Source organism: Aythya marila (genome assembly GCF_965140915.1).
Source record: "Aythya marila genome assembly, chromosome: 1".
Classification (NCBI taxonomy): domain Eukaryota; kingdom Metazoa; phylum Chordata; class Aves; order Anseriformes; family Anatidae; genus Aythya; species Aythya marila.
In genome coordinates, this window is record NC_139042.1 from 163,017,217 (window position 1) to 163,039,429 (window position 22,213).

Here is a 22,213-nt window from a genome sequence, read left to right on the forward strand (position 1 = left end):
AGCCTAGGGTGCCTGGTTGTGTGGGTGCAGGAGCTGAGATGTCCACCGCTGTGGGTAAGGGCACACTGGTGGCAGCATTGGTGAGCTTCTCCAGGGCTGATGCCCATGCAGCTGGGAGGCCCGGGGCTCTCTCCCAGCCAACACGTTATCTCAGGAGCTGAAGGCTTTGCCCCTGGCCAGCTGCTCCTTTCCCACCTCCCTGGGAGTGACTATTAGCCCCAGAAGCAGCTGACGTGTCGCTTGCCAAGGAGAGGAGTGGAAGTGGCATGGTGAGGAGAGGGCGAGCTGGCACCATGGGCACCTCCGTCTTCCCATGTCTCTTCGTCATCCTCCTTGCCGGGGGCTGTGCTGCAGACAGCGGCTCTGCATCCCACAGTAAGTCCGCTCTCCTGGGCCTGGTGTGGGGAACCCACCTCACCGAGGGTGTGCTGTGCAAGCTTCGTATCCTGTATTCTGGTGGGAGAGGTGTGGGAGCAGCATGAGGGGTGGGATGTCTGCGTGTGCGTGTGGCCTCTGAGCTGCTCTTCATGCACCCTCTGCCCAACCTTGACCTGTCCTCTCCAGGCACAGAGGAAGATGCAGAGAAACTCGTCCCCTTGAATGACATCGCAGACGTGGAGGCCTTCATCAGTGGGGTGGAGGTGGCAGTCGTTGGGTTCTTCCAGGTGTGTTGGCAGCGGGTCCCCTGTGCCAGGTGGGAGCTGGATCCTGCCTTGGTGGGAGAGCGGGGCTGGATGTGGTGTAAACACCTTCAGACAGCAGCTCCTTCCACAGAAAGGTGCTGGGGCTGTGACAGAAGTGTGGGGAGATTATGGGAGGGGTGTGTGGAAAGGGAGATGGAGCAAGGGGGGAATGTGAAGATGTTGGTGGGAGCCCTGGAATGGGAGAAAGGGAAATGCTGCAGGGGAAGGAAGAGGGTGACGTGGGTGGGAAAGAAAGCGAGTGCACTGGCACGGGGTGAGTGGGAACATCAGCTGTTTGCTCTAGTCACCGAGGGCAGAGCAAGGCACTGCCTTTGTGGTGGGGCTGAGGAAGCTGCGTCTCAGGGAGCAGTGCTGATATGGGTCTTCTGATTTCTAAGAGGGTTTGGGCCCTGATTCTGTGGCTGGAGGGCTGCCCAGGGAGGTGGTCGTGAGACAGATGTATGGCAACAGCATCTTGCGGCACACTGCAGAGCAAGGACCGATGCTTCTGCTGCAACAAGTGTGTGAGTGCTGGAGGCTTATACCCCGGGGCCTTGCTAAACACTGATCACAGAGCACCACCTGCCTCGGGTTGGGTGCCTGCAGGCATTCAGAGCTCCTCAGAGCTCCTGCAAGCCAGTGAGGCAATCTGCACAGGTAGAAGGAAAGTTGCTCAGATGTCTCCTTGCCCCTGGGTAGCTGGCTGGGGTTGTAGCAGGGCTCTGCACTTGGATCTCCTGCAGGCAAAGCCTCATGCCACTAGTGTCCCACGCCACCACATCCCTCCCGCTGCATGATTTCATTCACTGATGTTAACAAGATGCTGGTCCCAGGCAGCACAGGGGGTGCCAGGGCAGGGAGGGACAACTGTGCTGTCCTGCAGCGTGGGGACAGCACCGGCTGCCAGCAGCCAGCAGCTTGGCGTGCGCTCAATGTGTGGAGCACAACAGGGCTGCCTTTAAACAGCAGATAAGGATGTATGAGTGCCATGAGGGCTTGTCTTGGCCCTCTGCCCAAGAGTATATTCATCCAAATAATGCCCATGTTCTCTCTTCACCATAAATCACTTCCCTGCTGCAGCCTTTCATTTCACTGCAGCACGCAGCTCAGTGAGCTCCGCATATAATGAGTGTGGTTCTCCCTGACTGGGAGCTGCACGCCATGATAGAAAAACAGCATGCTGCTCCAGCAACCCCGTGTGCCTGTGTGAGAAAGTGGCCTGCTTGGCTGGGTTAAACCCCATTTTTCACAGGAATGATTGAAAACAAAGTGAGGTTATTCCCACACCATGCTTTAGTGTTCTCACCGCAGCCATGTCAATGAGCTCGCATTTCCAAAACAGGTCACAAGAGCTGTTTTTCTTCGAACGAAGAAAGAATTTTGTTTTCCATTCTCTCTGGGCTCGCAAACAGCTGAGCTGATGGTTCAAATCGAAAAGAAAAACAACAATTTCCAAGCACAGGCTGTGTCTTGAGGATTTAAATCCAGTAAGTAGGAGTATCAAAAATGCATCCCTCACAAGAAAAGCCAGGAATGGAAGTAGTAACGGATGCTTTAATACAGTCTAAGGCTGCAGTGAATGCTCTCAGTTGAAGGGAGCAGACCCCGGCTTTCTGAGGAATTGCACAGCTCTATGCTTTGACGCAGCTGTATTTGCTACATTTAAAGGGCAGATTTAAGACAGGAACTAGGATACCATTTTAAAAGGAACTACGATACCGTTAACCAGGGGTGTTTAAACAGCGTAACCCCACTGAGTCCAGAATCAAGAGGTTATCTTAAAAATGATGCATTTTTACCACTTGTATAGCACACATACGCGCACAAGTGCGCTGCCTCTGGGCTCTACGAGCACACCACCCCACATCACCCCTCCAAGAGCCCCCGGGCTCCCCAGCACCGCAGCAGGGCGGGGCGGGAGGAGGGCACGGGCCGGGCCGCGAAATGGCGGAGCGGGGGCCCCGCGGGCGGCCGGTAGGTGTCGGCCTTGCGCCGGCTGCGGCGGGGCCGGGTCGGGCCGGGCTGCTCCGCTCTGCTCTGCGCTCACCGCCCTCCTCTCTCTGTGCCCCGCAGGAGCCGCAGGGGGCCGCGGCGGCCCAGTTGCGCCTGGTGGCCGGCCGGATCCCCGAGGTGCCCTTCGGCATCAGCAGCAGCCCCGCCGTCCTGGAGCACTTCGGCGTCTCGGCGAGCACCGTCACGCTGTTCCGCAGGGTGCCGCAGCACATCTCCTCCACACTACTTTTGTTTTGCTTTATTTTATTTTATTTTATTTTATTTTATTTTATTTTATTTTATTTTATTTTATTTTATTTTATTTTATTTTATTTTATTTTATTTTATTTTATTTTATTTTATTTATTTTTCTATTCTATTCTATTCTATTCTATTCTATTCTATTCTATTCTATTCTATTCTATTTTACCTTATTCTATTTTATTTTATTTTATTCTATTTTACCTTACTCCATTTTATTTGATTTTACCTTTTTCTATTATTATTTACATTTTTTTTATTTTGTTAAATTACCCTGCTGACTAATTTTAGTGAGCGAGGTTTTACAGCAAGCGCTTAAAAACTGCCCCCAACCATGTTACAGAGGAAATGTAATCGCTGGTCGGTAGTGATAACGAAAGGGCTTAAAGCTGCTCAGCTCTGCCTAGAGCTGGGAAGCCAAAGAGGGCTTAGCATTGAGTCAGCCTGCCCAAGCACGTAAAAGCTTGTAGAGCTTGCTGCTCTGAAGAGGTCTTTTACTTTTTGCATCCCTGACACGAGCAGTGTTTTTACACCTGATCAGATGCTCCATTTTAACCTTGTGCTCAGTGCTTTGCAAAGAATGATGGCTCTGTTTCTGAGCAGCTAGTCTGGAGCATGGTGTTACTTGGATGGGGTTTCTGTGGTTTTGGAAAGCCTCCTGAGACACATGAAAAGCACCTAGGGCCGTGTTACAGTGGATCAACACAGCAGTCTTGAAAACAAATCTTGCCAAGTGTTGCTTCAGGAAGGCAGAGCTGTCTGTCTCCCTGGGTGCACCACTTTGCCATCATGACTGAAAACAGATCCAGGCTGGGGATCTGCAGCTATAGATGCTCTGCCACCAAAAGAAGTTCCTAACACCCTGATCTGTCTTGGGTCTTACATTAAGTTTAGAAGATTTAATTGCCTAAATATGTTTTGGCCATGGACCCATTAATACTGTTACTTTGCAGTTTCTGAGGGATGGGTGTAGTGCAAATTCAATCTATCTATCTATTTATTTATTTATTTATTTATTTATTTATTTATTTATTTATTGACTCCAGCTATAGCTGCTGGTGCTTCACTTTGAATTTGAAGATATTCTTGCTGAAATGTAAGGAGACAATGTTTGGAAGGGCCATGTCCTTACTTAAACAATCCAAACAAAAGCTAAAAGCAGGCATATCAGCTACCTCCTGTTGCCCCATGTGGCACTTGAAAACTGGGTAGAGAGGTACGTCAGAGGGGGAGAGGGACACTAGGTGGTACAAGATGTCCTAAAAGGCTGTGAAGAGCTGTGTCACAAGAGCTCTAAGCTCACTGAGTAGCTCAGTGTAATAGAGGAGCTGGATGTGGTAGCTTGGCCAAATTCTAGATGCAGGTCATACAACATTACAAAAGCCAGTTTGTTCCCCTTTCTCATCTTTTCCTGCCCCGTGTTTACCACTGATATTATCCAAACAGTGCAAGGAGAATGATCTAAGAGTGACCAACAGGAAAGCAGGTCCTTTTGTTTAACTTTTTACTTTCCATGTGCAGATGTTGCAATTTGAAGTGACACCCATCTCAATGTTGGTTCTTAGGCATGCTGATTTTCTTCCAAAAACATTGAAAAGGTCCTTTGTTTTTGCACTGTGGCAGATAGTAGGATGACTGCATTGGGAGGGTATTTGATGCTTGAAGTGTATTTGAAGTGTTTGGATTGTGGGAATTTGTATTGTATTGAAACTTTATTGTTCACAGTCCAGTTTTTGCAGCTGAACTCTTGTTTAATAAGAAAAAAAAAAAGCAAGAAACAAACACACTAGTTAGATTCAAATGGGGTTGACAATTCTCTTACCTAATTTTCATTTTTCCTTAAATTTAAGTTATTCAGATGTTATTTTTCCTTTTATTCTGTGCTGGAGACTGTGTAGGAGTAAGGGGTTAGAGCTAAAAAGGAAAAGAAAAGAGAACTGAGACAGGAACTTGGAATGAAATACTCATTTGAAAAATATAAAGATGGGTGACCGGGATAGCAGTGAATCAGAGGCATAAACTCATTCTTTCCTTTTGCATAGTATGAAGCACATATAAGGCTGAGAAGTTTATAATTACAGTAGCAGGAAGGGCTGCTGAGACTTCTTAGCATATAGTGGAGCAAAACTGATTTATTCTGTTGAAGGATCTGGCCTGACAGACCTAAGAAGGACCTAATTAACAGATGCTAATAAGCTAATTATATAGAGTGATAAAGACATTTTGGCCAGAGTGTCAACTATTAGATGCAGGATAATTTTCACTTTTTTTTTTTTTTTTTTTTTTCTTCTTGGAATCCTAAATGTTGAGAGCAGATGAAGGATATTATTATCCCAACATGAAAACCAGGAGTTTACAGAAGCCCACAAAAGTCAAGATAAAGTTTTCCGTGGAGCCTAGGGTGCTTTTGGTTGGTTCCCAAGGCTTCTCTGATCTCGCCTGCTCAGGTGTTGCACTGGCTTGATCCCATTTACTCAGTACAGCTGTCCTTTCATTTTATTCTGGAGCACATCTGTGAGAGGAATCAGGCAGCACAGTCTGAAAAGCACCAGCTCGGTTTTCCAGACAAGGCACAGTGGTCCCCTACTAGATCAAAGATCTTGCCAGTGACCACGGAACAGCAAAAAGGGCTTCAGATGTCTGCACACCACTGGAAAAACTAACATGAGTGCTTTCAGAGGTTGTACACATGCAGAGAATAAAATACAGGGCGTGCATGTGGACATTTTCTCAGTGCCGAGAACCTCATTCAACACGTGTGTGAAAAATCTTCAAATCTCAGACTTTGATCCTATTGCTTGTCACAGCCCACCACCCCCATGGCCCAACTCAATCACCTCCAGCAGTGGTCCTGTACAGCAACTGTGCCTCATTTGGTGGTTTAACCATTATTTGATGTTTGCCTGCTTTTTTTCTGTTTACTAAGTAAAGCAAACCTCATCTTGGGGGTTGGAGGCTGTGAGTGTGGGGAGATGTGTGGCAGGATGGATAGTCCTTTAAAGCTAAAACGTGCTGTGTTTGATTTTATTTTATTTTATTTTTTCTGCTGTACTGGAAAAAAATCCTCTTTTTATTGGAGAGATTTCCTGCTTGCACAATGTTTCCAGGAAATCCATATAGTCCCGTGCCAATGTTTATTACTTGTAGAAGAAATAGAATAAGCAGATGAAGATTTTAAAGAGGGATTTAAAGCCAAAATCTACGTAAGGAGTTAGGCTATATTAATGATGTCTCCCCACAACTCTTGGAAGGGTTTATCAGCTAATCCTCCCTGTCTCCAGTGCAGTAGGAGCAGATAATGCTAGGGATGTCTGGTGCCCAGGGATTTCTGTTATGCCATGAGTTTGCCTTGTCCTTGGGAGACTGAGGGAGGGTAGAAGATCCTTAGCTCAAAGTGGTGGCAGACCTCTGTAGGTCTAATAGTTCTGGACCTCAAGAAATGGGGATTATATCCTGGAAAGGAGAGGAGGGTGGTGTCCAAAGGGTGGGTGTCTTTGTGGGTGAGAGCCATCAGCAGCTCTGGAGGAAGTTCTGAGAGGAAAGGACAGCTGTGACTGGAGGTGTCTTTGCATATCTTCAGGCAGACAATGACCGGAAAGATTTGGATGTGGACAGTGAGGACATCAATGCTGAGAAGATGAGTCGTTTCATTCGGATGAACGAGCTCCGCCTGGTGACGGAGTACAACCCTGTGGTAATTACCAGCTCCTCACAGCCTTCACCCCAGCACTCAGTCTCCTCCTCATGGGCCTCCTCTGGCCCAAGTGTTTATGCACATGGATGTATGCAAGGGTTGCACAGTGGTGTAGATGGGGATGGGGAAGACACACAACTCTTTGCTGCTACTGCATAGAGTGAGCGGAAGCAGGTGTAGCACCGGGGCATTCAGGTGGGGTGGGAAGGGGAAAGGAGGCAGTTCCTCTGGCCTTCCAGTAAATCTGGGGCATTGGTGGACAAAGAGCTGCATTTCTTACTGCTCCTGCTGCTTCCTCCCTTGGGCATTTGCTATGTCGTACTGTGCCTGCAGACCCTGCCCATCTCTGTGGCTGGGAAGCCTCAAGAAACATGGGAACCCAAATGACCTGCTTCTAGGAGGCAGGCTTTCCTTTGTCACCCAACAACCAGGGCCCAACATACACCTGGCTATTTGAAAGCATATTCAAAAGCTGGTTGGAAACTTCCCAAGCAAAATTTTTTCCCATCCCCAGCATCCCTCACCCCATAATTTGTCAGTTCAACAAAGCAAAATTGGACATAGGATGCTTCCTTGCTGGCCATCTTCATTAACTCACCCACCTGACAGACAATCAAAAGCTCCTGGTGCTCCTTTCCTGTAGAGAGGGTGGCTAAGGATTTAGGCTCCCCTGAAGTGCTAGCAATTCACTGGGCTGGTTGCTGTGAAGCCCAGCTGGCTGCAAGGCTGAAACTGTCATTGCTGATGGGGTCTTTTGCAGACTTCTGAATAGCTACAGCAATGCTGACCATGCTCAGTTTAATCAAAGGAGAATGGCCTTACCTGTTTCAAAGCTGTACCTTTTCAAATGGATGCCAAACATCAGCCTAGAGGGCTGGCACATATCCCAGTTCAGGTTCAGCCTGCCAGGAGAGAGAGCATTTTGTTTTGGAAATACAACATTTTCTTTCCAGAGAAAACTTACTGCAGAAGTTCTGTTCTACTTTCTTTGAAAGAAAAAGAAAGAAAGAAAGAAAAAAAAAAAAAGCAGATTTGTTTTTTGTTTACTTCATCTACCTAAGGGATATGAAAAGCATTTCAAAATGATGGAACATTTCCTAGGACAAAAAAGCTGTACTCTGCCCCACTGTCCTTACAGGTCTTTGAGATCACCCAAGTAACGACAGTGGGGATGTTCTTGTTATCCTCATAAACGGCCAGGCTTGTAGCCTCCACTGTGGTCTTTTTGCAATTCATCCGATCTTGTGTCTTTCTTCATATGTTTCTGATGATACTTGGGGTTCTTGCTCCTTGGTGTCCCATTTAGCACCCAGACTGTTTCTCTGCCCCAGAACCCCCAGGCTGTTCAGCCGTTCCCTCCAGCCTGGCTTGCAACACACATCCTGTTTCATTTTTTCCCCTGACACTGGATCCCTAGCAAGGTGCTGCAATTAACAGTGCCTCCTGCCGTCCAAGGCTTGAAGCCCTTCCAGGTCTGCTAGCATAGCTTTTTTTTTTTTTTTTCCCCATAAATATTTATTCCCAGTGCATATGCTGTTTACATCCAAGTATGCTGCAGGTCAGCAAGGGGTTGGATCACAGGGATCAAATTGAGTACTGCCAAGAGTTTCATTCCCTGTCCTGGGGCCCTCACTGTTTCACCCACGTACTTCAGTCATTTTTAGGCAGTGCTTACCATGTGTACTTCCCAGGAGAGTGCAATGTGATCCATTCATGATGATGAGCTATGCAAATCTCTTGCAAAAGGTTTTGTGGACAGACACACCTCTGTGAGGAGTTGCCAGAGGAGCTGCTGCTCGAGCTGTGCCCCTGTTGTCCTTGTGGCTCTTGGTGCTGCATGGCTTCACCCTCACTTTCAGCCCTGTCCTCTTCCATGAGGTCTTCTCTTTAACCCCGGTTTGCTTCCCCTCTACTCTCCCCTGACCCAAATGAAGTGATACAAAACACCACATCAGCATCAGGCTAAGGGAAAATCCTGGTCACGAGAAACTGGATGCCTTGTGGTGCACAGCCCTTGCAGACATGCACTCCCTGACCCCATCCTTGTTACTCCTGGAGCATGTGGAAACTTTCTCCTCCTCTGGGGAAGTGCTGGCGGGGATCTCTACTGCCTGCACCAGTGTGGTTTTGGTGGCATGGGTGAGGCAGCAGGTCAGCAGCAGCCTGGCCCCATTCTGTTTGGTTTGAGGGAGAGGCTGCAGGGAAAGGGGGATGAAGAGCGACTGAGTGCCTGGAGATGGTGCAAAGGTTTCCTGGGCAGTGCCAGCCTTGCCTGCTCACAGAGGGCCATTGTGCGCTGTGCCTGCCCAGGGCACCGCCAGATGCAGGTCCTTCCCCCTGCAGGGCTGCAGAGCCAATTCTAACCCAGAGCACTGCAGGCTGCCCAGCCTCTGGGGTTGCTGAAAAGAGGCTTTGGACTCATCCTTGTTTGATGCACAGCACAACGTGTTGCACAAAGGGAGCAAGGGGACACACCAACCCTAGCATCCCAAATTATTCCAGCCTGTTCGTTCCCATTTCAGTCAGGTGCTGCGCCCCAGAAATTCAGGGCACCACATTTGGTGGCCTTACCTTTCCAATTCCTTTTTGTCCCTCTAGATGACAGCTTGCTGCATCCAGGCAGTCCCCCTGCCTAGTCACTGACGGGCCTGAGGCCAGTGAGGAACACTTGTGGTCTTCAAACTCTTGGCTTTGGAATAAGCAAAACCAAGAGGTTAAGTGTTTCCACAAAAACCCAGATTGGATCCATCCTGCTGTAAAGGAGGTTGTCCTGCTTGTTGGGCTGATTTACAAAGAAGCCTCAGCTGAGGCATGAGGATTGATGTCCCTTTGGCAGTGCATCCAATGTGCATTAAATGCACTCAATCTCCTTGTCTGTGTGTTTTTCTCTCTCTGTCTGTGGTGGCCATGCTTTTGGCAGACAGCTGTAGGTGTGATGCACAGTTCTCTCGAGATTCACCTCCTCCTGATCACAGATAAGAAGTCCCCAGAGCACCCTGAGCGAATGCACAGATATCGTGCGGCAGCAGAGCTCTTTGAGAAGAAGGTAAGTCCAAACAGAGAGGAAGAGGAGCCATGAGAGAAAAAAATAGGAGGACAGTGGTTTCATCCATGGATGGGGTGGGCATCGTCTGCTGTTCTGTGCATTAGAGGAGCAATGGCCAAGTGAGATGAAAAGACAATTAGCTGGATCATTAAGTGGGGAAGTTGGATCTGTTCATCTTTTGTCAGTTTTGCCTCCGTGTGGGAAAAATATCCTTTGTATTCTGCTCCCCCACTCTCACGGTGGGACAGTGTGTACTTACTTGCTTCTGGTCCAGTGTTGTTCCCTTGCCCTGGGAGATGATGAACAGCTGCTGCACTTCAGCCCGGCAGTGGTCACATTCCACTGGTGTGAGAGGTGATCTTGTATATACAGCCTGAGAGATGCCAAAGAGCATTATATAAGTGACCAGACAGCAATTAATGTCGCAGAACTTCTTAACCCTTAGCCCTCTGGTTGGTTCCTGGGGAAAGAGCTATTTTAAAGGAATCATGGATGGGTATTGTCGGATTTACCACAGCAAGGTGGTGGGATAGATGGGGTATTTCAGAGAAATTTCCCCTGGTTCCCACCCCTGTGTGGGCAGAACTCCCCAGGCAATTTAGCTTTCCATGGATGATTTCTTGCCAGCAGCTGGATTACAGGGGAATTTGGGTCCAGGGGACAGAGAAAGGAGGATTGGGAACAGCAAGCAGACATTTAACGTGGGGAAGAATAGCAAATGGGAAGGGGTAGAGGATCACAGCAGTGGAGAAGGCTGAACTGAGTGGCAGTGAAAGTGACCATCCTGGGAGAAATGTGGAGCTGAAAAGAGTTGAGGTTTGAGAACAAGAATATCTGCATGCATCTGTTTGCAGTACTGAAGGAGCAGATTAAAAATCAAGTATATCTTTATCTCCAAGTGGGGGGGCCACCTCAGAACCATGCACACTCAGGAGACTTGGCATTTTTTTTTTATGGCAAGACTTCTTTTGACCTTGCCATCTCTACCACCCATTGTCAAGAGAGCAGGCAGAAACCATGCATGAAAGTCAAAAGGTCTTTTGAAAAGTGTTTTGCTTTAACAAATACATGCTGATAAAAGAAGACTCATTTATCTGAAAAATTCCAGCTGTCACATGTGAGATAAGTGTTACAATGACACCATTATCCTTGCCCATAAGCAGCACAGCCAGATCCAGGTCTCTCGCAAGCAGCTAACTTTTCTAAGACAATACTCTTGAGCACCACAGTCCCTTGCTGATGCAGCTGCAGCCAGTTTTCCCCTAATATGATGCCTAGATCTGAGTGAGTGGGAATAATTTTCCTAGAAATTTCTCATGAAGAATTGGATGAAAAGTTGTACTGAAGTACAAATAATTTAAGAATTACCAACAACCCAAATCTGAACTTTATCTATTTATTTTTTTTTTTTTACATTTGTGCAGGGAAGTTTCCCACTGAATCAGTCCAGAGGAAGTTTTCCATAATAAAATGTAGGCATTTGAATAATTATCTGAATATTACTGCAGGGGTACTGCAAGATACCTAGATGAAGGGACTGGGAACCTAGTATATTCTTTTTTTCCAAAGAAGGGTCATTCTGCAAAATAATTTGTGATTTGGACTGCCTTCTTACAAAGCAGGAAGAAAGAGTAAGGATACCTTTGTTCAGGTCACCTGGGTCTTAGATCTGGATCCTAAGGAGTAAGCAGAGCAATATGCCCACTTAGGGTTGTCTCGACTTGCTTTTTGTGGCTTGCAAATTGTCCTGTTAATAAATGTAAGATTCTTGAATTTAAGTTTATTCAGAATTACAAGTGAAAAATTCACAGCCTGTAGGCTGGTGCTGAAAGGCTTGTTTGTGCTGCAAAGTTAGCTCTGTCAGTGGTTTGAGCAAGCATTGCTGTGCAGTGGAGAAGCGTTCAGACCCACTCTATGGGTGTACCACTGCATCCAGCAGTCTTTCACAGTGCTTGCAGAGTCCCAGAAGAGCAAGGGGAGACTGGATTTGTGTTACACTTTCTCCTCAGTGACAGTGTAGAACACTGATGCAGGCTTCAGAGGGTTCTCAGGCAGGATCGGGGGTACCCATCCTTTCACACATCTCTGCTGGGGTCTGAGGGAAGAATAGTCTTTGTTGTTGTCATCACCAGATGTAGGAAGAGGAGAACCTGTTGCTTGAACTCACAGGGAGATGAAGAGAAAGTGCTGGTAAGTGGTTGACCCCAGAGAGTGAAAAAAAAAAAAGATCATAAGGAAGGGATTTCCCTACCAGTTCCTGGGCTATGGTCCCTTCATCTTTGGTTTATGTTCTTTCCATTTTTGCCTGTGAAAAATCTCAAGTTTTCATCTGGAGGACTCTTCTAGATTTGATAGTGGAGCCTGAGGGTTGTAAAATGCTGGAGTGGAAAATGCAAACGTTAGATGATGCTAAGTTACCAAGAGCTGACAAGAATCACAAGAAACATGGTGCTACTCTAGCAGATCTTGAGAAACAATTGTGGGTGGGTAACAGTGAACAGAGAACTCAGCACTGCAGCTGCAAGAGTGAACCCACCAGTGTCCTTGGAAGGACCAAATATGTGCTCATTTGGAAAAATACTGCCAAGAATCCAAGCTTTCTATTAGAAAGGAAATGTCAGGGTTAGTGCTAGTGAGCCAGACTAGCATGAGCATCTTCACTCTTCTTTCCACAGTATTAGAGTATAACATAATTACAAATGGTGTACCTCACAGGTGTTTGCAGAAGTTTTTCAGTAAGATGATGCTAGGAATAACAAAAGCAGCTTCTGCTGCAACTGATATAACATGGCTTATAATGTCAAAAAGATGTGGGTAGTCATGTTCTTGAAGTCCCTTTTAACTTATATGTAGACCCATTTAGAAATGAGTTCTGAGAAACTGCTGAGAATCCTTCAGGAGGTCTTCTATGAGAAGGAAAGGATAGTGTCCTTTCTCTTGGACAGTCATTCACACACTTCTTATTTTTCTTGCCAGACTTTGATTGCTCCAGAAATGAGACAGATTATCTTTGGAGATTCCTCTTTTTAGTCATAAACAGGAAAACTCATAAATATGGAATGTCGATGTCACTTGACAGATATTTGAAGTAAAGCTGTTTTAATAGCTTTTTTGTTTGTTTTAATTTACAACTGATGTTTTCTTTTTATTTTGATGTACTATGTAAACTACTCAATAAATTACTCAAGTTTCAGATTTTTTTTTTTTTTTTTTGGCTTATACAGTCTCCTAAAAGTGAAGTTCACAGCTCCATACAGCTCAATATCAAACACTGTATATGAAGCTTGACCATCCTTCCTGTTGGCCTTCTGTAGAGAGAAAACTAAGAAACATGAAATTGGTTTCTACCATTGCAGTATTATTTTCAATTACATTGAGTTCCTTGGAGAATAACATCATTCCATATCTTAGTATTTACCAGGAACTTCATGTTCTAAAAGCACTGGGCTAGGAAGCAAGTTGTCAAGACACCAAGACAGCACCAGTGTAAAAAAAAAAATCTTTGAAAGAGTGTACTGCAGATGACAGTGCACAGCTAATACTTCATTGTGTTCTGTGTTCTTGGAATATCAAGTCTGGAGGGAAGAATTTGTTTTGAGAGTTCCTCATACATACACTAGAACCTTCACTGTCTCTATTAGCAGGTCTCTGAACACAGACAAGAAAAAACAATTTCATAGAAAATTGCTTCAGGAGTAAAAAAAATAGCTATTATAGAGGATAGTTTGAAATAGAAAACAAGTTTTCTATTTTGGATGAAACTACCTAATTTCTAGCAGTGATATGAGAGTTGGCATCATAAGGGGAATTTGTTTTGGTGAGCTATAGTTTTGGTAAGGAGTTTGAGCAAAGGCTTTAGACTGTATTCAGCACTGGTGAAGGAGGACAAGCATCCTTTCTTCCCTTCTAAAATATGTGAAATAAATTGCCTGTCACCATTTATTGTAGGCGTTGCCCTAGATTACTGCCTGAGACCAGACCAAGATTTGGCTATCAGGACTTAGACAAAGTGAATCTTGTCTGAGGGTCAATATCATTTTCAATGGTTACTGCATTTATTGTTTATGATTAGAGTTAGTTGGGAATCATATAACAAAATAAATTCTGTATGAGAAAATGCCAGTTCCACCAGATAGAATCTGTTGTGGACATGTCCCCGTTCAGAAATCTGCTTGGTTTCTTGCTGCTGAGGAGACCAGGCATTCAGTGCCTGTGGCCTAAGTACAAGGGCACCATACAGGCTGCCTCACAGTTGTGACTTCGAGTCAGCACCAGCCTTGGCAGAAACCCTGGAGTGCATCCAGTGCAGGATGCACAGATTTGTGAATTCTGAAGGAGGGTTCATGCCATGTCATTGCATTACAGGAATATATCATTCTTAAACACGTGTGATTGGCATAAGGTGTCTTATTTCGATTGACAGTGGGCAGATAAAACTGTTGTCTTTCCCTTATTTCTGGAATATCATTCACAGAAGGGGAAGGAACTTTTGCTGTACGTTGGCATCCTACAAATGTGTGAGCCAAATATGAGTCATTAGAGGGATCCAAATCAAGAACTGTGAATGATGTTATCTCATCTGTCCTAGCTGAGGAGCCTACTGTTCATGTGTTTTAATTGTTTTCTTCTGCAAGGAAGAAAAAAAAAATGTTTGGGGTTCTAATGCTCAAACTTTTTATCCTTTTATTCTTACTCTGCTCTTTGTGTTCATAGACAGGTTCTTAGTTTGGGTATTTTTAACAAAGGCTGGAAACTTGATAAAGGGAAGAAGGTTTACTAACATTTATATTACCATTTTAAAATGCCACTTATCTCTTTTAAAGCTGGAGGAACTTTTGCATAGAAGTTAGCATTTAACAAACTAGGTATTCTAAAGGCTTTTTTGATTAAATTCGTGTTTAACATTTGATTAACAAAATGTTATTGTCTAGTGATTTTTTCATAGAGAAAAACAAAAGTTGGTGATTGAAATGATGAAAAATATAATACCATCCCCTGTACCATTCCTCTGAAAGCACTTTCCTCCAACAGTAACTTCTGTTTCCATTTTGCATGTTGGAAAGAGAGCCCTACAGCAGAAGGCATGTTCAAATTCTTTCTGCTCCAGCTGAAAGCTTGGAGTTCAACTCTTAGATCAAACATTTAGATCTGTGACCCTTGAATTTGTGATGCTTCTCTAGCTTGGTGTTTTATCCTACAAAAGGATGAATTTAGCACTCTGGGAGAAGTTCCCCACAACCTGTCTGCTCATTAGCTTGTTGCCCTTGGTGCACAGTTGACTTTTGGCAGAGAAATTGCTAGTGGTAGGTGACTGTCATATCCAGTGAAGCCATTGCTCTCATTTCTTTATCACACTGATTAACTGCAGTTAAACCTTATACCAGCCTAAATATCCCCTCTTCCCCTTTTCCTAGGCTGTTGCCTAGGAAAGTTTCCAGATATATCTGGTTGTTTTCTTTGCTGTTTTACTTTTGTTTTTGCAGAACACATTTAATAAAGGATTGTAGATTTACCGAATTTATTTTTAGAGAAGAAAAAGTTTTGAACTAATTTGAGTGTTTTTGATTGAAAAGAAAGGAAAACATGAGTCACAGCCTGGGAACTGGGCACATCATATTAACATTGCATTAATGTTCTTTCTTAAACTCCTCTTTTTTCTTGTATAAATTAGTCATACTCATGTCCATAGTTATGTTGTATATGCTAGGTCCAGTAGACTGCAAGGTTTAAAGGGAAGATCAAGTGATGCATGATAGATGGATGTTTGTTGTTTGTTTCTTTGGTTTGGATGTCACCTGCTGAAGGATTCTGTTTAATCAGATCATTGATGATCATTGATTAAATTATTTGCTTTTTTTTTTTTTTTTTTTCCAAAATTTATACATAATGTTTGTATTTAGTATTAAGAGACAATTTAACAAACATTTTTGAGGTAGCTGAACATTTTACAGAAAATCCTTAAGATTCCAAAATTTTTTAAGACTTCAAGTTGAAATCCTTTAAGACTTCAGTTTAAATTTACTCCTAAATAAATCATGGGGTAGGTCACCAATTGTGATAAATCAGTACTATTGAATTGGCCTGGCAGTATCCTAATCCTTGACTCGGTCTTGCTCTCCAAGACTTTTTGGGAGCCCAGAAAAATATAGGCTCTTCTCACCCTGGCTTACTCATTGAGGGGCTTCTCTCCCCAGGTCTGAGAAGTCTCCACTGAGACTGGCTCTATGTACAGTGGTGTTGTGCCAACAATTCCTGTTTCCCAAATGATTGCACCTTCATTTCTAGTCACTGCAGCTGACATAAATACACCCTTTGTGTTTGGTATTCTTATCCTTGCCAGCTTATGCTGCCCTGTACTTCACTCCCACATTCCTGCAATTGAGTTTGATTTTCCACTTACCAAAATACCTTTTAACCATGCCACACTGAGTCTTGCATGGATGTGAGCATATTATCCTGAAAACATGCAAAAAGAGGCATCAGCTTTTTCTACGTGTGCCTTTGAGATGAAAGACATCTTTTTTCTTCATCTATTAAGAGAACAGGAGACTGCCTTCCTGCCATACTATGAATATATTTTTAAAGAAGAGAAAACAAGACATTTTGTTTGATAGTGTACATATGGACTAGATAAAATATGGAAAAATTCACCGCAAGGAGCACTTAGTGGCAGAGGAAAGTGTTATTCCAACAGAGTATGGTAGGTTTTCACTAACTCGTTTTAGAAATATCACTATTAATCTTTGTATGATTGTTGTTTGGTGATCTCTTTTCTCTCTCAGTCTCTGTTTTGCTCACATTTTATCTCTTATTTACATCACAGATTCTCTTTATCCTGGTAGACATTAATCTGAAAAGCAATGAACAAGTGATGGCATACTTCAAACTGAAGAAGTCCCAGCTGCCAGCTCTGGCTATATTCTACACACCAGATGAGGAGCATGATGTGTTGCCTCTGGATGAATTCTCTGTTGAGCGTGTGCAGGACTTCTGTAATACTTTCTTACAAAGAATACAAAAGGTAAGGGATCACTCCTGTACAGTCTACAGGAAGCTGGGATCTTGTATAAAGATGGTATTGCTCGCAAGGCTCTTCAGGAGATGACTTCAGTTTCTTGACTTTGTCACCAGCCCTGCCACCTCTATTTCATTTTCACTTGCATTAGATCTAGAGCAGAGCAGATATGGGTGTGTTTGCAGAGCCTCTTTATTCATTGAGATCTGCCTTCTTAGTCTACAGCAAAAAGACTTGTCTGACCTCTGCAACTGTATGAGGAACTTCAACTCAGTGGAAGCATCTGTTTTCTGGGAGCAGCAGCTAGGGCAGTAGGGTGAAGGGTGCATTAGGACAATTAGAATGGTCATGGTGGCTGCCAGCAGTTAGGAGGGGATCAGGGAGACAGTGGCAGGGATAGGAAGTAAATTTATCAAGAAGGCCACAGAGCAGAGTATATAGATATGCTCAGAACTCTACTGGAGGTCAGGGCTGGGAGAGGAACAATTAAATCTCTGTGAACATTCAGTGTTAGTGTTCCCTCTTTGTCAAATGTCACCTTCTTATAACACATAGGCTTTGTGCATCAGAACCCTCTGTTATGCAACTGAAATGGGATAGGCAGGGTAAAGGCATGGAGAACAGAGGGAAGCACTTACACTGGATTGTTTCCTTTTATCACTATACTGAGAAACTGAACCATGTCAAAACTGATTTCATGCCTTTGATATATTTTAGAAAGAAGAGGAACAAGAGAAGAAGGCCCTCAATGAGGAACTCTGATTCTTTCTAAGCCAACAGGATGACTGTGCCTAGAGCCATCTGTTCTTGGTGTATGAAGAGTTCACTGAGCCTCACAGATCAGGAATTCCTGGGATAATAGGATTAAGGGGCCAAGTCAGTCATGGATTCCAATCTCCATGCCATGTACATATATGCTGTCTGTCCTCTCTACACATCTCTCTTCCCTTCTGGTTTGCTCTTTTCTCATTTCTCAGATTTGCTCTGCTATTGCAATACCCGGTGTCCTTCCATACTGCCTTTGATGGAGCACAGGGCAATATAGCAAAATGGCAATATCACAGATATAGCTTGTTGTTCCCAGAGAGACTGACAGATCTGTTTCTCTCATGGTGCCTGACTTGTTCTCTTTGTGTTTGGTGCTATGCTGGGATCCACTGTCAGCCTGTCCTGACACTAGAAACAGATTGGTTCCTTGATGTCACATGAACTTTTCCATTTATTTTTCTAAATAAAGCAGAAAGTCAGTAGCCTAATTTGTATGCAAATATGTGATTTCCCACTGCCCATTTCTGCCTCTTAAGAACAAAGCCTATGTATTTTTGAATGAGTAAGCTCAAAAATCTTTCTCTGAATATAGCCAGGTTTGCACTGTCTGAGCAGATGGATTAGTTGCTAAGAGTCTTTCCCAGTGGAATTAGACCTCTGATCAACACATCCATGAGGATGAGAGATTTCTGTGAGGTTCTGAGATAAGAAGAGCACTGTATACAGCAGATCTGAGCTGGTGCAGGAAAAAATAGTGAGATGCAGACTGAGTAATGGAAGCTGTTGTAGAATGGCAGTAGAAAGTTGCATTGCAAGATGGGAACTACCTCTGCACTGCATTAGAGGGAAAGGCTGTTGTCTGTAGTGATCTCAGGTGTCTGGGGTCTCAGTTCTGGTACAGAGGGAGTGAGGTGTACAAGCTATCTCTCTTCTGCTGTACAAAATGCATGCAATAGCCTTGCCTCATACTTGGCCCAGCATCCTTTGGCGTAGAGCATGAGTGCTGCTGTCAAACAGTGACTGCATTGTGTCTCAGGGCTTGAGAGACTTGGCTTGGGACAGGGAGTCTAAGAGGCGTAGAGCTGAGAAACCTCAGTCCTTTCTCAGCCATCAGGCACAGAACTGGGAATAGAAAAGAGTTGCAGATGAGGCAAACACAGCTCCCCACCACAGAGGGAGAGGTCAGGAGCTGGAGGGGATGCAAAGTAACTCACAGCCACCACAGTGAAGGCCACAGCTGGATGTAACTGCTTTAGTACTCTACCCTTCCTTCTCCACTTACCTAAAGCAGGCCCAATGCTCTAACAGTCATTTGGGGAATCAGCATTTCTGCCCATTTCCAAGGGAGAGTAGATGACCAAAGCAATATTCAAGGTTGTTCCTTGTGTAGGCATTTGTACCCCCCTAAGGGGTAGGGAGGTGGGCAACATGGGATCTCAGAAGCTCTGTGGTAAACACAATAGCCATGAACTGTTTCCTAAATGAGGCAGGTTAGACGAGAGCGGGGAAAGAGGGAGGGAAGGAGAGGAGAGATTGGCAAACCACCTCTGTTTAGTTTTTCCCTTGTCACAATTGAGTGCTCCCTAACCTCTGGTTTGCATGTGGCATGGGAGAACCTTTGGTATCACTTTTGGACACATCTAGATAATAAAACTGAGGCTGTCATGGGAGAAGTGAGATTGGGGCATGATGTGGTGCATATTTATTTCTTTAGCCTGGTGAAAGTAGAAGTGTCTGCCTTCAGCCCTTAAACTGTTTTAAACCTCTGAGGTTCATTGGAGTTTCCTGCACTATGTATGAGGCTTGCCAGGCCCATGCATGGCCTGTGTGGTGCCAGGCAGGAGGAGCTGGGTGCAGTTGTCTTTGATTAAAGGGCTGAGTGAGGATGTTACTGCAGGGCCTGGCCCCTCCAAAGTGCTGAGGAGATGCAGGGTCTCATCCCAGGCCCCATTTTACAGGTTTGGGGATCAGAGATAGGTCACCTCACAGTGGCCCAGAGTCCAGGCAGCGCAAACTCCTGCCTGCCTTCCTACGTCCCTGTGCCAGTGGTGTGAGACATGTATGAGCTCCTGCTTTTGAACATGCAGGTCTGTGTCTTCTAGCAAGGGCTCTGCTTTCTTTCTCCCAATGAGAAAGTTTCTCCTTTTTTTATGGCTATAGTTTGTTCCTCCCTAGGAATTGTTTTTACTGCTTTCTCTGCCGCAAGGTACAGTGAGAAGGTCTTCTGCAGAGACATCTGTGAGGAGCCTTGGCGTTGTAGATGTTTCTAGTGTCACGCACCCCTGTGGTCCAAACCAAACAGTGTGTGGGTACTGGCCTGCTGCATGGGTGTCTGAGGTTCCTCTCTTGGCCCTGTAGAGACACAACGACTGCAGGACTTGGGCACAGCAATGTGACTCTTCCTCACTGTAAGAGGGAAACAAAACAGGATGTGAAAGAAGCCCTGGTTCTGCAAACAAACCTGGGAGCAAAAGCCATGTCCCCGGTGATTCTGTTCACTGTGTACACAGATAAATATAGGGACAGCTTTTTGGGATCTTCATTGAGCGGTGGTGTAGGGGGGTGTTAATTCCCTCAGCAACATAACCAACAACCTTGGGAGCCACAAGGCAACCACAGGAAAAGCCACCTCCTCCGCCAGCTGCCCCAGGACTTTCACAGTGGTGCCAATGGATCCAAGGGGCCTGCTTTAATCCCTGTGCTCTAAGGCTTCTGCAATGCAGCCTTAGCACTGGGTTTAATCACTGTGACGATACATCCAAGGCAGAAAACAGAGACAGAATCTTGTGGAGGGACAATCTGTTGTTTGATTTTGGGTTTTGTCACCATCTGCGTTATCTCTGACCCACGTTTGTGGCTTGGACCAGATGTTTTGAGCTGGCTGAGGAGCCTGGGCTGGTTTTCAAGGAGAGGAAGGGCTTAATGCAAACTGACAGCAGGACACTGTGGTGTGAGAGCCCCTGCTCTGCAGCAGCATCTGAACCTGAAGGACTTGTAAAATAGTTAAGCTGGCAGCTGAGCCTGCCTAACAGCAAAGCTAGGCTGTGGCAGCATGTGAGAGCTGCTGTCTTTACAGCAGGGAATTGGGTTGCACTGTGGAAGATGGAATTCACGTTCATCGTTGGTGAGAAAGGATTTGAACACCTCCAGAAGCAGAATATTACAAAGGCCTGGAGGTTCAGCAAGGGGACTAACATTTTTGTTGTTGTTGATTATCATTATTTTTTCCACCTAAACAATTTTGTGTGACATAAAAAAAATAAATGCTCCTTAGAAATGAGGCCAGGGTCCCATGAGTGCTCCCCACATCCCCTCCCCTGGAGAAGTAAGCTTCCAGATCCTTGTAGCACACTGTTCAGCTGTCTCGGGCACTTCTCTTTGGTGCTTGCAAGTGCCTTGAGGATACAGATGTTTGTGTTAGAGTCCTCTGTAGTGTCCCCTGTCTGCTACAGGGTGAACCTAGAATTTCAGTCCAAACACCTCTGCACCTAAACTGTGGAAGCTGGACCAGTAAAGCCAGGCAGCGATATTAGAAGCAAACCCTGTCTTCCAGGTGGACAAACCGCAGGGCTTAGTCACTCCGCACCTCTGCACAAGACGGCTTCCCCTCAGCACCACTAACTGCAGCCCATGGGCTGGCAAAGAGGTGAGGGCAGTTGACACAGGAGAGAAAAATGTCATCTGAAGGATGCAGCTGAGGAAGTGGTTTGCAGAAGCATGAAAGAGCAGGGCAGAGAAGAGCCAGAGACTGGTTTTGGAGGAGGAGAGAACTTGTCCAGGGGGTGATGCCATCGGGGGCAGGCAAGGGTCAGTGAGAGAAGGTGCTGGGTGGGTACCTCAGGGAGCTGATAATGATGGGGAGGAGAATATAGCAGTGTTTTTTTTCTGGGACTGTGAATCAAGTTTCTCTTTGACCCACTTTGGCTTAGTCACTAAGAAAACTTCAGAGGAATATTCTCAGTGGAAAAACCTGCAAAGCCTCAGATGCATGTTGAAGAAGAAAGTACTTGTTCACCCCTTTGAATTTTTCCCTTCACTGTTAATGTACCTAAAAATCCAGGCAGGTAGGTTATTCACCTGAGCTGGAAAGCAGCACATTTCTCCAGGTAAGAGGAAAATAACTGCCTCACTTTTACACCAAGCCTCTGAGTATGGCAGCTGTGCACTTGCCTTTTCTATCATGGCTGTAACCAGTGCTGTGTCCTGCTCCCCCCATGCTCACCCAGGTTTCTCCCTGTCCCTCTGTTACAAGTACTGTGTGCCTTCACTTCTCCCACCTCCCACTCCTCCCAGCCTGGAGTCCAGATTTCATCATCTTGTCAGGGGCTTTGTGCAATTCAGTGCCCTCCAGGTCATGTGGTTTGTATAATGTCTGCACCACCAGCATTAATTCTTGCCCTTTATCTAGCAGCTGAGTCATTGGTTGTATAGCTCTTTGTACATTCTTGAGGTACAGGGTTGAGACAGCATGTCATTACTTCCACAGGTAACAGAAGACATAGTCATCATTGGTACAGTTCACTTCTGGTTCCTTGGTCTGTGGGGAGAAATATGCCCTTTTGTTTGCTTATAAGAATTTAGTGGAGAAGTCTTGCAATTTTCCTTTTATATATCTATTTATTTATGTATTTATATTAATGACTGGAATCAACAGAATAATCACCCCCAGAAATACTCTTCATCCATTTTCTCATCCACGAGTAATACAGAACTGTATGCCCAAAAGATTATTTCTTAAAATAATAGACACAATA

The 22,213-nt window shown here is 45.1% G+C and overlaps 1 protein-coding gene across 1 annotated transcript; it reads left to right on the plus strand.

The window, feature by feature from the left end:
* Nucleotides 1-244: 244 nt before the first annotated feature.
* Nucleotides 245-17,948, plus strand: ERP27 (endoplasmic reticulum protein 27). Its single transcript, XM_082761119.1, has 7 exons — nt 245-375; nt 565-665; nt 2,757-2,894; nt 6,517-6,630; nt 9,551-9,676; nt 16,500-16,697; nt 17,409-17,948. Exons 1-7 carry the CDS (start codon nt 267-269, stop codon nt 17,451-17,453), a joined length of 831 nt encoding a protein of 276 aa, XP_082617245.1. The 5' UTR covers nt 245-266; the 3' UTR covers nt 17,454-17,948.
* Nucleotides 17,949-22,213: the final 4,265 nt, after the last annotated feature.

Bases quoted from the DNA above. Each gene is read 5' to 3' on its own strand.
- ERP27 (XM_082761119.1), top strand. From the start codon at position 267: ATGGTGAGGAGAGGGCGAGCTGGCACCATGGGCACCTCCGTCTTCCCA. The intron at 376-564 runs GTAAGTCCGCTC...TGTCCTCTCCAG, and splicing joins CAGCGGCTCTGCATCCCACA to GCACAGAGGAAGATGCAGAG. The intron at 2,895-6,516 runs GTGCCGCAGCAC...GCATATCTTCAG, and splicing joins CCGTCACGCTGTTCCGCAGG to GCAGACAATGACCGGAAAGA.